Consider the following 14,455-nt stretch of genomic DNA (forward strand, 5'->3'; position numbering starts at 1 on the left):
CCCCGACCTATAGAATCACAGGTGTATCCCTGACCTATAGAATCACGGGTCTATCCCTGACCTATAGAATCACAGGCTTATCCCTGACCTATAGAATCATGGGCCTATCTCACAGGCCTATCCTTGCCTTATAGAATCATGGACTTATCACTGACCTATCCAAAGGTGTGTGGGTTAGGTTGATTGGCCATGCTAAATTGATCCTAGTGTCAGGGGGATTAGCAGGGTAAATGCATGGGGTTGCGGGAATAGGGCCTGGGTAGGATAGTTGTTGGTACAGACACGATGGGCCGAATGGTCTCTTTCTGTACTGTAGGGATTCTATGATTCTATGGAATCATGAGTCCTTCCCTGACCTATAGATTCATGAGCCTATCGCTGACCTATAGAATCACGGCTCTGTCCCTGACCTTTGGAATCTTTAGCTTATCCCTGACCTATAGAATCCTGGGCCTACCCGACCTATATAATCACGGACCTATCCCTGACCTATCGAATAACGAGCTCATCCTTGACTTATAGAATGGTAGGCCTATCCCTGACCTATAGAACCATGGGCCTATTAGTGACCTGTAGAATCAGAGGCCTATCCCTGACCTATAGAATCATGGGCCTATCCCTGACCTATAGAATCATGGGCCTATCTCTGACATATAAAATGATGGGCCTATCCCTGACCTATAGAATCGCAAGCCCATCCCTGACCTATAGAATCATAAGCCTATCGCTGACCTTTAGAATCATAGAATCCCAAAGGTAGGGGAGTCTAAAACTAGAGGGCATAGGTTTAAGGTGAGAGGGGAGAGATACAAAAGTGTCCAAAGGGGCAATTTTTTCACATAGAGGGTGGTGAGTATCTGGAACAAGCTGCCAGAGGTAGTAGTGGAGGCGGGTACAATATTGTCTTTTAAAAAGCATTTAGATAGTTACATGGGTACAGTGGGTAGAGGGGGATATGGGCCAAATGCAGGCAATTGGGATTAGCTTAGGGGTTTAAAAAAGAAAGGGCGGCATGGACAAGTTGGGCCGAAGGACCTGTTTCCATGCTGTAAACCTCTATGACTTTATCTATCCTTGACCTATAGAATCATGGGCCTATCTCCGACCTATAGAATCATGGGCCTCTGACCTGCAGAATGATGGGCATATCTATGGCCAATTGAAGCATGGGCCTATCCTCCCCCACCCCCCATCCCAGCCTTCCTGACCTTGACTGCGAGCCTATCACCCAGCCATGAACTGGCCAATTTGGTGAAAATCACATTCAGTGATGTGAACTTCTAACTCCCATTTGGGGTTGATGGACCCTTCAGTAAAACCTCAGCAAAATCCTACATTGGATTTGCTGCTCAGATGCTTAGCACAGATTCATTTACTGATTGAAGAGAAAGCAGAGGGAGTGGGAGAGAAAACAGTCATGACTGGGGGTGTGAGGGGACTGTTTATATGATGGGAAGAGAAATAAATGGGCAATCGGATTATATGAAATGGGTGACTAACGGGCAAACGGGGCAGGATTTAGGAGAATGAAGCTTTGTAAAATGATGAACCGATACCAATTATTGCAACAGAAATGACCTCAATGCTATGACTATGACATTGAATGAAACTGAGCTGCTTTGTTCTGGGGGCTGATTTCCTAAATCAGAAACCTCAGCTTGAACGAAACACTAAAAGAACAGTTAGTGGGTATTTGGCAGCTGTACCCTATTTAATTCAGTCATCAAAATAATTATTGTTTTACGTGTCAATTGACTGCAACCTTACTGAGGGGATGAACCGCCTCGCCTTATTAAGATAACAAACTTTGAATCTTTGCACCTTCGGTAAGCATAGTTTTGAATTTGAGAATCTTTCAACACAAAGCAGTTGACAGAAAGACGGTACCTGAATTTTCAGCTCCTGTAGGATTATAAAACAAGAAAAGATATATGACCCAGAAAAGACTCGCCATGGTTTGTTTCTGCTAAACCTCTTGCATCTGAATTTTAGTGAACAGGCTGAATAAACAAAAGTTCAAAGATCAACAACCAGTTTGAAAAAACACTCAGGTTCCTGTCGAGCCTCATCTCTGATATCCTGTGTGTTGCAATCAGAATTCGCTGTTTCCTGAGATTGTGAACAAAACTGTCCAGTGCACAAGTCCAACATCTCCTTCCTTGCACACCCCTCCCATAGCCCCCTTGCACCCCACCCACCCGCCCGCCACACCCACCCTCCACACTCCTACCCACTCTCCGCACCCCTACCCACTCACCGCACTCCACTCACACCCCTACCCACCCTCCACACCCTCCTCACACCCCTACCCACTCTCCCCCTTGCACCCACCCTCTGCACCCCCTTGCACCCACCCTCCACAGCCCCCTTGCACCCACTCTCCACAGCCCCCTCCCACCCACCCACCCAACCTATCACCCCCCTCCGCACTCTCCTCTGCAGCCCCTGGCACCCCACTCCCGCCTCTGCACCCCTTTTTCCATCACCCCCACCCATCCTCCACACTCTCCTCACATCCACCACCACCCACTGCCTCTGCACCCACTCGCACCCACCCTCCAAACCCCCAACTTGCACCCACCTCCGCACTCCCTTCACACGCACCCTCCCCCCCCACCCTCCACACCCCCTTGCACACACCCCGCTCCCCACCCTCCACACCCCCTTGCACACACCCCGCCCCCCATAACTGTCTGTGTGAAATTGGAATGTGACTTTGTTTTGGGGCTGGGGTTGGTTTTCTGGAATCGATTTCCTGTTTCATAGAATAGAAACCCTACAGTGCAGAAGGAGGCCATTCGGCCCATCGAGTCTGCACCGACCACAATCCCACCCAGGCCCTATCCCCACACATTCACCCGCTAATCCCTCTAACCTACGCATCCCAGGACTCTAAGGGGCAATTTTTAACCTGGCCAATCAACCTAACCCGCACATCTTTTGGCCTGTGGGAGGAAACCGGAGCACCCGGAGGAAACCCACGCAGACACGAGGAGAATGTGCAAACTCCACACAGACAGTGACCCGAGCCGGGAATCGAACCCGGGACCCTGGAGCTGTGAAGCAGCAGTGCTAACCACTGTGCTACCGTGCTACCGTGTCATAACATAACAAATCCTTGTTGCAGTTAAGATAGTGAGCTTATTATTTATTCATTTATGGCTAGACCAGCATTTATTGCCCATCCCTATTTGCCCTCGAGAAGGTGGTGGTGGGCTGCCTTCTTGAACCGCTGCAGTCCATGCACTGTTAGTGAGGGAGTTCCAGGAAGGAACAGCGATATATTTCCAATTAGGATGGATTGGAGATACGATTTCAGGCTGCAGTGTTCCCATGAGTCTGTCCTTGTCCATGCAGGTTATAAAGGTCGTGGGTTTGAAAGATGCTACCTAAGGAACCTTGCTGAGTTCTTGCAGTGCATCTTGTAGATGGTACACATGGCTGCCACTGTGCATTGGTACAGGAGAGACGAAAATTTAAAGAAATGAATGGGGTGATAATCAAACAGGCTGTTTTGGCCTGGATGGTGTCGAAAGTCATAAGGCATCAGAGGAGAACTGGCAAGATGGATACAGAACTGTCTTGGCCCTGGCAAGGTTATGTTGCAGCTGTACAAGGTGCTGGTGAGGCCACACCTGGAGTACTGTGTACAGTTTTGGTCTCCTTACTTGAGAAAGGATATACTGGCACTGGAGGGAGTGCAGAGGAGATTCATTAGGTTGATTCTGGAGTTGAGAGGGTTGGCTTATGAGGAGAGACTGAGTAGACTGGGGCTATACTCATTGGAATTCAGAAGAATGAGGGGGAGATCTTATAGAAACATATAAGATTATGAAGGGAATAGATAAGATAGAAGCAGGGAAGTTGTTTCCACTGGCGGGTGAACTAGAACTAGGGGGCATAGCCTCAAAATAAAGGGAAGCAGATTTAGGACTGGGTTGAGGAGGAACTTCTTCACACAAAGGGTTGTGAATCTGTGGAATTCCCTGCCCAGTGAAGCAGTTGAGGCTGCCTCCTTGAATGTTTTTAAGGCAAGGATAGATAAATTTTTGAACAGTAAAGGAATTAAGGGTTATGGTGAGCGGGTGGGTAAGTGGAGCTGAGTCCACAAAAAGATCAGCCATGATCTTATTGAATGGCGGAGCAGGCTCGAGGGGCCAGATGGCCTACTCCTGCTCCAAGTTCTTATGTTCTTATTACTTTATGATGGAACAAGTGGATGGGAAGGTAAAGAAGGTCTATGGTGCCTTTATTCGTCAGAGCTTTGAGTACAAGAGTCAGAATGTCACAAAGAACAGTACAGCACAGGAACGGGCCCTTCGGCCCACCAAGCCCACAGATGCCTCTCTAATCTAATATTTTCTTGCCTCTGCATGGTCCATATCCCTCTATTCCCTGTCTATTCATGTATCTATCTAGATGCCTCTTGAACATTGTTATAGAATCTGCTTCCACCACCTCCTCTGGCAGCGTGTTCCCGGCCTTCACCACTGTCTGTGGGAAAACCTGCCCCTTACATCTCTTTTAAACTTTCCCCCTCTCACTACCTATGCCCCCGAGTAATTAGGAGCAACCCTTAACCCATAACCCTTAATTCCTTTACTGTTCAAGAAGACAGAGGGTAGCAGTGGAAGGGTGCATTTCTGTGACAAGTGGTGTTCCTCAGGGATCAGTGCTGGGACCTTTGCTGTTTATAATATATATAAACGATTTGGAGGAAAATGTAACTGGATTGATGAGTACGTTTGCGGACGACACAAAGGTTGGTGAATTTGCAGATAGCGATGAGGACCACCAGAGGATACAGCAGGATATAGATCAGTTGGAGACTTGGGCAGAGAGATGGCAGATGGAGTTTAATCTGGACAAATGTGAGGTAATGTGAGGAAGGTCTAATACAGATAAGAAATATACAGTAAATGGCAGAACCCTTAAGAGTATTGATAGGCAAAGGGATCTGGGTGTACAGGTGCACAGGTCACTGAAAGTGGCATTGCAGGTGGAGAAGGTAGTCAAGAAGGCATACGGCATGCTTGCCTTCATCGGCCGGGGGTATTGAGTTTAAAAATTGGCAAGTCATGTTGCAGCTTTATGGAACCTTAGTTAGGCCGCACTTGGAATATAGTGTTCAATTCTGGTCACCACACTACCAGAAGGATGTGGAGGCTTTGGAGAGGGTACAGAAAAGATTTACCAGGATGTTGCCTGGCATGGAGGGCATTAGCTTTGAGGGGAGGTTGGAGAAACTTGGTTTGTTCTCACTGGAACGATGGAGGTTGAGGGGCAACCTGATAGAAGTCTACAAGATTATGAGACGCATGGACAGAGTGGCTAGTCAGAAGCTTTTTCCCAGGGTGGAAGGGTCAATTACTAGGGGGCACAGGTTTAAGGTGCGAGGGGCAAGGTTTAAAGGAGATGTACGAGGCAGATTTTTTACACAGAAAGTAGTGGGTGCCTGGAACTCGTTGCCGGGGGAGGTAGTGGAAGCGGATACGGTAGTGACTTTTAAGGGGCATTTTGACAAGTACATGAATAGGATGAGAATAGAGGGATATGGTCCCCGGAAGGGTAGGGGGTTTTAGTTAAGTCAGGCAGCATGGTTGATGGAGGCTTGGAGGGTCGAAGAGCCTGTTCCTGTGCTGTAATTTTGTTTGTTCTTTGTTCTTAATTGACTCTTCTACCCTGGCGAAAAGACTCTGACTATCCACTCTATCCGAGCCTGTCATAATCTTGTAAACCTCTATCAGGCCTGCCCTTAAGCTCCAACGCTCCTATGAAAACAATCCAAGTTAGTTCAACCTTTTTTCATAGTCCATATCCTCCAAACTAGGCAACATCCTGGTAAATCTCTTGTGCACCTTTTCCAATGCATCAATATCCTTCTGGTAATGTGGCAACCAGAATTGTACACAATACTACAAATGCGGCCTAACCAAAGTATTATACAACTGCAACATAATTTTCCAATTCCTATTCTCAGTGCCCCAACCAATGAAGGCCAGCATGCCTTCCGCCTTCTTGACCACCTGAGTTGCCACCTTCAGGAAATTGTGGATCTGCACACCTAGATCCCTCTGTATGCTAATATTTTTAAGCGCTCTACCATTTACTGTATACCTTCCTGACATTGCAGCTTTGTAAAACTTTGGTTAGGCCTCAGTTAAAGTATTGTGTTCAATTCTGGTTGCAACATTACAGGAAGGGTGTGGAGGATTTAGAGAGGGTGCAGAAGAGGTTTACTAGGATGTTACCTGGATTAGAGGGTATGAGCTATAAGAGGAGGCTGGACAAACGGGTTATTTTCTCTAGAGCGGCGGAGGCTGAGGGGAGACCTGATAAAAGTTTACAAAATTATGAGAGGCATAGATAGGATTGACAGTCAGAAGCTTTTTCCAAGAGTTGAAATGTCTAATAATGAGAGGGGGAAAGTTCAAAGGAGATGTGAGGGGCAAATTTTTTTACAAAGAGAGTGGTAGGTGTCTGGAACGTGCTGTCAGGGGTAGGGGTGGAGGCAAATACGAAAGGGGTGTTTAAGGGGCGTTTAGATAATTACATGAATATGCAAGGAATGGAGGGATATGGACCAAGGCCAGGCAGAAAGGATTAGTTTAATTTGGCGTCATGTTTGGCACAACATCATGGGCCGAAGGGCCTGTTCCTGTGCTGTACTGTTCTATGTTCTTTGATAGTTATTGGTGAAACAGCTAAAGATGGTTAGGTCTAGCACACTACCCTAAAGAACTCCTGCAGTGAGGTCCTGAAACTGATCCCCAACAACCACAATGATCTTCCTTTGTGCCACGTATCCAACCAACAGAGTTTTTCTGATTCTCACTGACTTCAATTTTGCTGAGGCTCCTTGATGCCACACGCGGTCAAATGCTGCCTTGATGTCAAGAGCAGTCACTCTCACTTCACCTCTGGAATTTAGATGTTTTGTCCATGTTTGAACCCAAGGCTGTAATGAGGTTAGGAGTTAGGTAGTCATGGAGAAATCCAAACTGAGCATGGGTAAGCATATTTTTGCTGCGTAAGTACCAGTTGATAGCGTTATCAATGACACCTTCATCACTTTGGGAATCATTTCCATATATTAGGATGAATGTTCACGGCTCTGTTGTCCGAATTCTGGGATCAATTAGACCAAAGCTTCCGACACTAGATATCGGTCTGTGAGCCATCAGGTTCTGGAGTGTTTTAATGGTGACTTATGCAAGGGGATAGATTTCCTGAAACAATGTTTTGAACCTTTGACATGCTTCTGGATTGACTCCCAGCAGTGAGAGCTTCTGGACCAGGATGATTAGGCAATATCCTAGTAAACCTCTTCTGGACACTTTCTATGGCCACGTGGACCAGCATGTAAAGAGCATGGATCACATCACATTGCACCCACCCACAAGAATGTACTGGCTGCTCCAATCATAAGAGGAGCTTCATTAGAGGATGTCCATCAAAAAATAAATTTTTTCCGAATTGTCCCAGAGGCAGATATCCCACTTCCTGCATGGTCTCCTGATACCACTGCCACTGTGAGGGTGATAGGCACACTCAGTTGTTTATGGCGCAGCAGGAATGGACAATCTCCACAATGTGGGTTGCTTTATGGGGATGAATGAAGGTTTCAAATCTTCAGTGGAAGGAGCAATGAAAGATGAAGGGGATTACTCAGTGACTAAGGTACAGCAACAAGATGGGAGTGGGAGAGGTGGAAAATGCTTTCAGAGTTTCCTCACCCACAGTTTGACCCTCCTGAGGCAGCATGGTGACACAGTGGTTAGCACGGCTGCCTCACAGTGCCAGGGACCCGGGTTCAATTCCCAGCTTGGGTCACTGTCTGTGCAGAGTCTATACGTTCTCAATGTGTCTGCATGGGTTTCCTCCGGGTACTCCATTTCCTCTCACAGTTGGAAAGACGTGCTGGTTAGGTGAATTAGTCATGCTAAATTCTCCCTCAGTGTACCTGAACAGGTGCCAGAGTGTGGCGACTAGGGGATTTTCACAGTAACTTCATTGCAGTGTTAATGTAAGCCTACTTGTAACTAATAAATAAACTTTAAAAAAAATTTTACTTCCTGTTGTGCTCCAACCACCCATTATAGAAACCGTTTGATTTTAACTCCTCCTTAGCCCAGTGGACACTCTGAATCATAGAATAGAATCCCTAGATACAGAAGGAGGCCATTTGGCCCATTGTATCTATACCGACCACAATCCCACCCAGGCCCTATTCCCGTAACCCCACATATTTACACTGTTAATCCCCCTGGCACGGGGGTCAATTTAATATGGCCAATTAACCTAACCCTCATGTCTTTGGACTGTGGGAAGAAACTGGAGCACCTGGAGGAAACCCACGCAGACGCAGGGAGAATGTGCAATCTCTACGCAAATAGTGACCAAGGCCGGAATTGAACCTGGGTCCCTGGCGCTGTGAGGCAGCAGTGCTAACCACTGTGCCACTGTGCCATCCAGAGTGAAGTAGTTTATGACATGTCACAGGATGGGCACAGCACAGGGGACAGTCCCCACCTCACTATCTTACCCCCTCAACCTCTCAACTCCTTACTACCTCAAAACTCATCCCCTCACCATCTCAACCCTTACCAGGAGCAGATGTGTGGGGAGATTGAGGATATTTGTAAGTATAATAGGGTAGTATTAGTGGGAGATTTTAATTTCCCAAGTATTAACTGGGCCACCCAGAGTGCAAAGGGCCTGTATGGGATGGAATTTATTAAATGTATCCAAGAAAGTTTCCTGAATCAATATGTAGAGGGCCCTATTCGGGAGGGTGCAATACTGGACTTCCTCTTAGGAAACAAGATAGGACAAGTGACTGAAGTATCAGTCGGGGAGCACTTTGGGTCCAGTGACCATAACACTATTAGTTTTAAAATAGTTATGGATAAAGATAGGATGTGTCCACAGGTTAAGGTCCTAAACTGGAGCAAGGCCAATTTTGGGGGAATTAGGCAGGATCTCATAGAATCCCCACAGTGTAGAAAGAGGCCATTTTGGCCCATTGAGCCTGCACCGATAACAATCCCACCCCCAGGCCCTATCCCTGTAACCCACGCATATTTACCCTGGTAATCTTTGACAAAGCTTTGACAAAGGGTCAACTGGACTCGAAACGTCAGCTCTTTTCTCTCCTTGCAAATGCTGTCAGACGTGCCGAGATTTCCCAGCATTTTCTTTTTTGGTTTCAGATTCCAGCATCCGCAGTAATTTGCTTTAACCCTGCTAATCTCCTTGACACTAAAGGGCAATTTAGCACGGCCAATCAATCTAACCCACACATCCAGCAGAGGTTGATTGGGTGAGTCAGTTTGAAGGGAAAGGAACGACTGGCAAATGGGAGGCTTTTAAAAGTGTGATATCAAGAGTCCAGGGGCAGTATGTTCCTCTTAGGGTGATGGGAAAGGCTGGCAACTTAGGGATCCAGGATGGATGACGGTGGGCAGTAGATGTTGTTTATATGGACTTTAGCAAGGCCTTTGACAAGGTCCTGCATGGCAGGCTAGTCTAGAAGGCTAATTCGCATGGGATTCTGGGAGACCTAGCAAATTGGATTCAAAATTGGCTCTATGGTAGGCAACAGAGGATGATGGTCGATGTTTGTTTCTTGGTCTGGAGGCCTGTAAATAGTGGTGTGCCTCAGGGGTAGGTATGATTCATTGTTCGATTAGTGGGCCTGAGTTATAGGGAGCGGTTGGCCAGGTTAGGGCTTTATTCCTTGGAACGTAGGAGAATGAGGGGGTGACCTTATTGAGGTGTATAAAATCATGAGGAGCATAGATAGGATGAATGCACATTGTCTTTTTACCAGCGAAGGGGAATTGAAAACTAGAGAAACCTTAGAATCTTAGAAACCCTACAGTGCAGAAAGAGGCCATTCGGCCCATCGAGTCTGCACCGACCACAATCCCACCCAGGCCCTACCCCAATATCCCTACATATTTACCCCCTAATCCCTCTAACCTGCGCATCCCAGGACACTAAGGGCAATTTTAGCTTGGCCAATCAACCTAACCCGCACATCTTTGGACTGTGGGAGGAAACTGGAGCACCCGGAGGAAACCCACGCAGACACGAGGAGAATGTGCAAACTCCACACAGACAGTGACCCAAGCCGGGAATCGAACCCAGGTCCCTGGAGCTGTGAAGCAGCAGTGCTAACCACTGTGCTACCGTGTCGCCCATAGAAACCATAGAAAACTACAGCTCAGAAACAGGCCTTTTGGCCCTTCTTGTCTGTGCTGAATCATTTTTTGCCTCGTCCCACTGACTTGCACTTGGACCATATCCCTCCACACCCCTCTCATCCATGAACCCGTCCAAGTTTTTCTTAAATGTTAAAAGTGACCCCGCATTTACCACTTTATCCGGCAGCTCATTCCACACTCCCACCACGCTCTGCGTGAAGAAGCCCCCCCCTAATATTCCCTTTAAACTTTTCTCCTTTCACCCTTAACCCATGCCCTCTGGTTTTTTCTCCCCTGGCCTCAGCGGAAAAAGCCTGCTTGCATTCACTCTATCTATACCCATCAAAATCTTATATACCTCTATCAAATCTCCCCTCAATCTTCTACGCTGCAGGGAATAAAGTCCCAACCTATTCAATCTCTCTCTGTAACTCAGCTTCTCAAGTCCCGGCAACATCCTTGTGAACCTTCTCTGCACTCTTTCAACCTTATTTACATCCTTCCTGTAACTAGGTGACCAAAACTGTACACAATGCTCCAAATTCGGCCTCACCAATGCCTTATATAACCTTACCATAACACTCCAACTTTTATACTCGATACTCCGATTTATAAAGGCCAATGTACCAAAGGCACTCTTTACGACCCTATCCACCTGTGACGTCACTTTTAGGGAATTCTGTACCTATATTCCCAGATCATAGAAATCATAGAAACCCTACAGTGCAGAAGGAGGCCATTCGGCCCATCGAGTCTGCACCGACCACAATCCCACCCAGGCCCTACCCCCACATATTTTACCCGCTAATCCCTCTAACCTATGCATCTCAGGACTCTAAGGGGCAATTTTTAACCTGGCCAATCAACCTAACCCGCACATCTTTGGACTGTGGGAGGAAACCGGAGCACCCGGAGGAAACCCACGCAGACACGAGGAGAATGTGCAAACTCCTCACAGACAGTGACCCGAGCCGGGAATCGAACCCGGGACCCTGGAGCTGTGAAGCAGCAGTGCTAACCACTGTGCTACCGTGCCGCCCCCTAGATCCCTCTGTTCAACTGCACTCTTCAGAGTCCTACCATTTACCCTGTACGTTCTACTTTGGTTTGTCCTTCCAATGTGCAATATCTCACATTTGTCTGCGTTAAATTCCATTTGCCATTTTTTAGCCCATTTTTCTCGTTGGTCCAAATCCCTCTGCAAGCTTTGAAAACCTTCCTCACTGTCCACTATACCTCCAATCTTTGTATCATCAGCAAACTTGCTGATCCAATTTACCACATTATCATCCAGATCATTGATATAGATGACAAACAACAATGGACCCAACACTGATCCCTGCGGCACACCACTAGTCACAGGCCTCCACTCAGAAGCAATCCTCCACAACCACTCTCTGGCTTCTTCCATTGCCTTATCAAGCTTGTGTGGGTTTTGCTACCAAATAAACCTGTTGGACTTTAACCTGGTGTTGTTAAACTTCTTACTGTGTTTACCCCAGTCCAACGCCGGCATCTCCACATCGTTCTTCCATTGAGCCAGTGTCTAATCCAATTTACTACCTCCCCATGTATACCTAGCGACTGAACCTTCCTAACTAACCTCCCATGAGGGACCTTGTCAAAGGCCTTGCTGAAATCCAGGTAGACAACATCCACCGCCTTCCCTTCATCCACTTTCCTGGTAACCTCCTCGAAAAACTCTAATAGATTGGTCAAACATGACCTACCACGCACAAAGCCATGTTGACTCTCCCTAATAAGTCCCTGTCTATACAAATATTTGTAGATCCTATCCCTTATCACACCTTCCAATAACTTGCCCACCACCGACGTCAAACTTACTGGCCTATAATTTCCCGGATTTCTTTTGGAACCTTTTTTAAACAACGGAACAACATGAGCCACCCTCCAATCATCCGGCACCTCCCCCGTGAATACTGACATTTTAAATATGTCTGCCAGGGCCCCTGCAAGTTCAACACTAGCTTCCCTCAAGGTCTGTGGGAATACCCTGTCCGGTCCTGGGGATTTATCCACTCTGATTTGCCTCAAGACAGCGAGCACCTCCTCCCCTTTAATCTGTAAAGGTTCCATGACCTCCCTACCAGTTTGCCCTATTTCCGTAGACTCCATGCCTGTTTCCTCAGTAAATACGGATGCAAAAAAAACCCATTTAGTATCTCCCCCATCTCTTTTGGTTCCATACACAGTCTACCAGAGCGCATAGGTTTAAGGTAGAGGGGAAAGATTTAAAAGGACCTGAGGAGCAACTTCTTCATAGAGAGTGGTGCATATAAAGAACAAAGAACAAAGAAAATTACAACACAGGAACAGGCCCTTCAACCCTCCAAGACTGCACCAACCATGCTGCCCGACTTAACTAAAACCCCCTACCCTTCCGGGAACCATATCCCTCTATCCCATTCTATTCATGTACTTGTCAAGACGCCCCTTAAAAGTCACTAGCGTATCCGCTTCCACTACCTCCCCCGGCAACGAGTTCCAGGCACCCACTCCTCTCTATGTAAAAATTCTGCCTCGTACATCTCCTTTAAACCTTGCACCTCGCATCTTAAACCTGTGCCCCCTAGTGATTGACTCTTCCACCCTGGGAAAAAGCTTCTGACTATCCACTCTGTCCATGACCCTCATAATCTTGTAGACTTCTATCAGGAGTCCCCTCAACCTCCAGTGAGAACAAACCAAGTTTCTCCAACCTCTCCTCATAGCTAATGCCCTCCATACCAGGCAACATCCTGGTAAATCTTTTCTGTACCCTCTCCAAAGCCTCCACATTCTTCTGTTAGTGTGGTGACCAGAATTGAACACTATATTCCAAGTGCTGCCTTAACTAAAGTTCTATAAAGCTGCAACATGACTTGCCAATTTTTAAACTCAATACCCCGATATGGAATATGGAATGAGTTGCCAGAGAAAGTGGTTGAGGAAGGTATAATAGCAACATTTCAAAAGCATTTGGAGAAGTATCACAGATTCCCTACAGTACAGAAAGAGGCCATTCGGCCCATCGAGTCTGCACCGACCACAATCCCACCCAGGCCCTACCCCCATATCCCTACATATTTTACCCGCTAATCCCTCTAATCTACACATCCCAGGACACTAAGGGGCAATTTTTAGCATAGCCAATCAACCTAACCCACACATCTTTGGACTGTGGGAGGAAACCGGAGCACCCGGAGGAAAGCCACGCAGACACGAGGAGAATGTGCAAACTCCACACAGACAGTACATGGATGGGAAAGGATTAGAGGGATATTGAGACTTGCTGGGAGGCTACCATGGTCAGCATGGACTGGTTGGGCCGAAGGGCCTGTTTCTGTGCTGTATTGCCCTATGATCCTATGACCTCACCAGCTCAACAGCTGAACCCCTCACTCCCTCAGCATCTCAACCCTTACTCCCTCACCAAATCAACCAATCATGACCCTCACCCCCTCAACAACTCACCATCTCAACCTCTCGCCATCTCAATCCATCACTCCCTCAGCCTCTCACCCTTCTCACCACCTCAACCCCTCAGCACCTCAACCGGTCACCACAACCCACAGCCCCTTACCACCTCAATCCCTCACCACTTCACCACCTCAACCCCCTTACCGCATCAATCCCTCACCCTTTCACCAGCTAAATCCCTCATCCCCACGCCACCTCAACCCTTCACCAACTCAAACTTCACCCCTGAACCACACAATCCCTTACCCTCTCACCCACTCAGCCCCTCATCACCTCAAAATCTCACCCCCTCAATAGGCCCCTCAGCACCACAACCCTTCACCAGCTCACCCCCTCCCTACATCAACCCCTCACCCCTTCCCCACATTAACCCCTCACCACCTCAACCCCTCACCACCTCAGCCCCTTACCCATTATCAACCTCAAACCTTTACCCCCTCAGCACCTCAACCTTTACCCCCTCGCCACCTCAACCGCTTACGCCTTCACCCGTTCAACTCCTAACCATCTCACCCCTCACCACCTCAGCCCCCTCACCCTCTTGCCTCACTTGTGTACAAGTTCTGACACCTGTTACAGCCAGGGCAGCCAGAATCACAAAGCACATCCCTCGGCCCCCCGCTCCAATATTCCTCCATTTTACCAGCCTGCCAGAGAGCATTCTTGCAGGACATGTCATAGACTTTGCTTTCAGGAGTCAGGCCTAATAAATGTAAATGACTCAGGACTCATCCTGCCCATCCATCCCAGTTCAAGGATAACCGGAT

General features: G+C 47.5%; 1 protein-coding gene across 1 annotated transcript in view; it reads right to left on the minus strand.

The window, feature by feature from the left end:
- LOC144506354 (coagulation factor X-like) overlaps positions 1-2,019 on the minus strand; it is a 151,177-nt gene extending 149,158 nt beyond the window's left edge. Inside the window, exon 1 of the mRNA XM_078232348.1 lies at positions 1,888-2,019. Coding sequence (XP_078088474.1) covers positions 1,888-1,954 — 67 coding nt within the window. The 5' untranslated portion in view covers positions 1,955-2,019. The remainder of the gene's footprint in view (positions 1-1,887) is intronic.
- Between the last annotated feature and the right edge of the window lie 12,436 nt (positions 2,020-14,455).

Source organism: Mustelus asterias, chromosome 17 (genome assembly GCF_964213995.1).
Source record: "Mustelus asterias chromosome 17, sMusAst1.hap1.1, whole genome shotgun sequence".
Classification (NCBI taxonomy): Eukaryota; Metazoa; Chordata; class Chondrichthyes; order Carcharhiniformes; family Triakidae; genus Mustelus; species Mustelus asterias.